At 51.0% G+C, this 1,578-nt stretch overlaps 1 protein-coding gene across 3 annotated transcripts in view; it reads right to left on the bottom strand.

Moving 5' to 3' along the window:
* rasgrf2b (Ras protein-specific guanine nucleotide-releasing factor 2b) overlaps window positions 1-1,578 on the bottom strand; it is a 53,999-nt gene that overhangs the window by 24,447 nt on the left and 27,974 nt on the right. For all 3 annotated transcript variants that reach the window (XM_014002592.1, XM_014002593.1, XM_014002594.1), the window contains exons 6-7: window positions 1,399-1,515; window positions 1,148-1,227 (exon numbers count right to left, since the gene is read on the bottom strand). In XM_014002592.1, coding sequence (XP_013858046.1) covers window positions 1,148-1,227; window positions 1,399-1,515 — 197 coding nt within the window. The remainder of the gene's footprint in view (window positions 1-1,147; window positions 1,228-1,398; window positions 1,516-1,578) is intronic.

Genomic DNA, 1,578 nt, shown 5'->3' with positions numbered 1-1,578 from the left:
GTGTGTGTGTGTGTGTGTGTGTGTGTGTGTGTGTGTGTGTGTTTTGCTACATCATGGGGACCATTTTCCTAAATTCACAGCTTTGTGGAGACCCAGTGCTCCTCATGGTGGTCAAAGCCTGGTCCCCACAGTTAAGGATGCTGAGTTTGGGTGGGGGGTGGGGGGTTGGGTTTAGGACCAAGGTGTTCAGTTTATCGTTGATGATCCCCAGCTCTCACTGGAGCGGTTCGCAGCCAAGTGTGAAGCGGCCGGGATGAGGATTAGTGCCTCCAAATCTGAGACCATGGTCTTGAGCTGGAAAAACGGTAGCGTGCCGTCTCTGCGTCGGGGAGGAGGTCCTGCCCCAAGTGGAGGAGTTTGTGTCTCGGGGTCTTGTCCACAAATGAGGGAAGAATGGAGCGGGAGATCGACAGGCAGATTGGTGCTGTGTCTGCAGTGATGCGAACGCTGTACCGGTCTGTCGTGGTGAAGCGAGAGCTGAGCCAGAAGGCAAAGCTCTCGATTTACCAGTCGGTCTACGTTCCTACCCTCATCTATGGCCACGAGCTTTGGGTAGTGACCGAAAGAAGAAAATCGCGGATACAAGCAGCCGAAATGAGTTTCCTTCGCAGGGTGTCTGGGCACTCTCTTAGGGATAGGGTGAGGCACTCAGTCATCCAGGAGGGACTCAGAGTAGAGCCGCTGCTCCTCCACGTTGAGAGGAGACAGTTGAGGTGGTTCATCTGGTTAGGATGCCTCCTGGACGCCTCCCTGGTGAGGTGTTCCGGGCACGTCCCACTGAGAGGATGTCCAGAGGAAGACCCAGGACACGCTGGAGGGACTATGTTTCTCAGCTGGTCTGGGAACACCTTGGAGTTCCCCCAGACGAGCTGGTCCAAGTGGCTGGGGAGAGGGAAGTCTGGGTCTCTCTGCTTAGGCTGCTGCCCCTGCGACCCGACCCCGGATAAGCGAAAGAAAATGGACAGACGGACGGTGATAAGTTTAGGTTAGATTCAGGGTCAGGTATGTACAGGGTTGGTCAGGTTTAGGGTAAAGTATCAGGGTTAGAATGTAGAAATGACTGAAAATGAATGGAAGTCAATGCAAAGTTCCCAGTAGGATAGAAAAACCAACATGTGTGAGTGTGTCCTGTGAGCTAACAGCTTACCCAGCACCAGCGTTGGCCAGTTGGCTATCCTCGCCTTCAGGCCTTGATGGAAAATCTCATGTAGGAACATGATGGTCTCACTGGAGACACGTTGTAAACACAGCAGGAAATAGACAAGAAAAAAGATTTGATTTCAGTTTTTAAACCACATAATGTGTTTCAGCTCGTTCCTCTGTGACTGACTTTTGATATATCCTCTATGATGACAACATTTGATACTTTTACTTATTGAACACTGACGACAGACTCACCTGTTGAGAAAAATGCTGCTCACATCATCATGGCTGATGGGGGGTTTTTTGGAACTAGCAGCCATCCTCAGAGGTCTGAGGAAACAGTTGACCAGAATATAGAGCTGGTGGACGTACCTGTTATTACACACACACACACACACACACACACACACACACACACACACACACACACACACA

Source organism: Austrofundulus limnaeus, unplaced genomic scaffold (genome assembly GCF_001266775.1).
Source record: "Austrofundulus limnaeus strain Quisiro unplaced genomic scaffold, Austrofundulus_limnaeus-1.0 Scaffold14, whole genome shotgun sequence".
NCBI lineage: Eukaryota > Metazoa > Chordata > Actinopteri > Cyprinodontiformes > Rivulidae > Austrofundulus > Austrofundulus limnaeus.
This window is presented reverse-complemented; position numbering and strand designations above follow the sequence as displayed.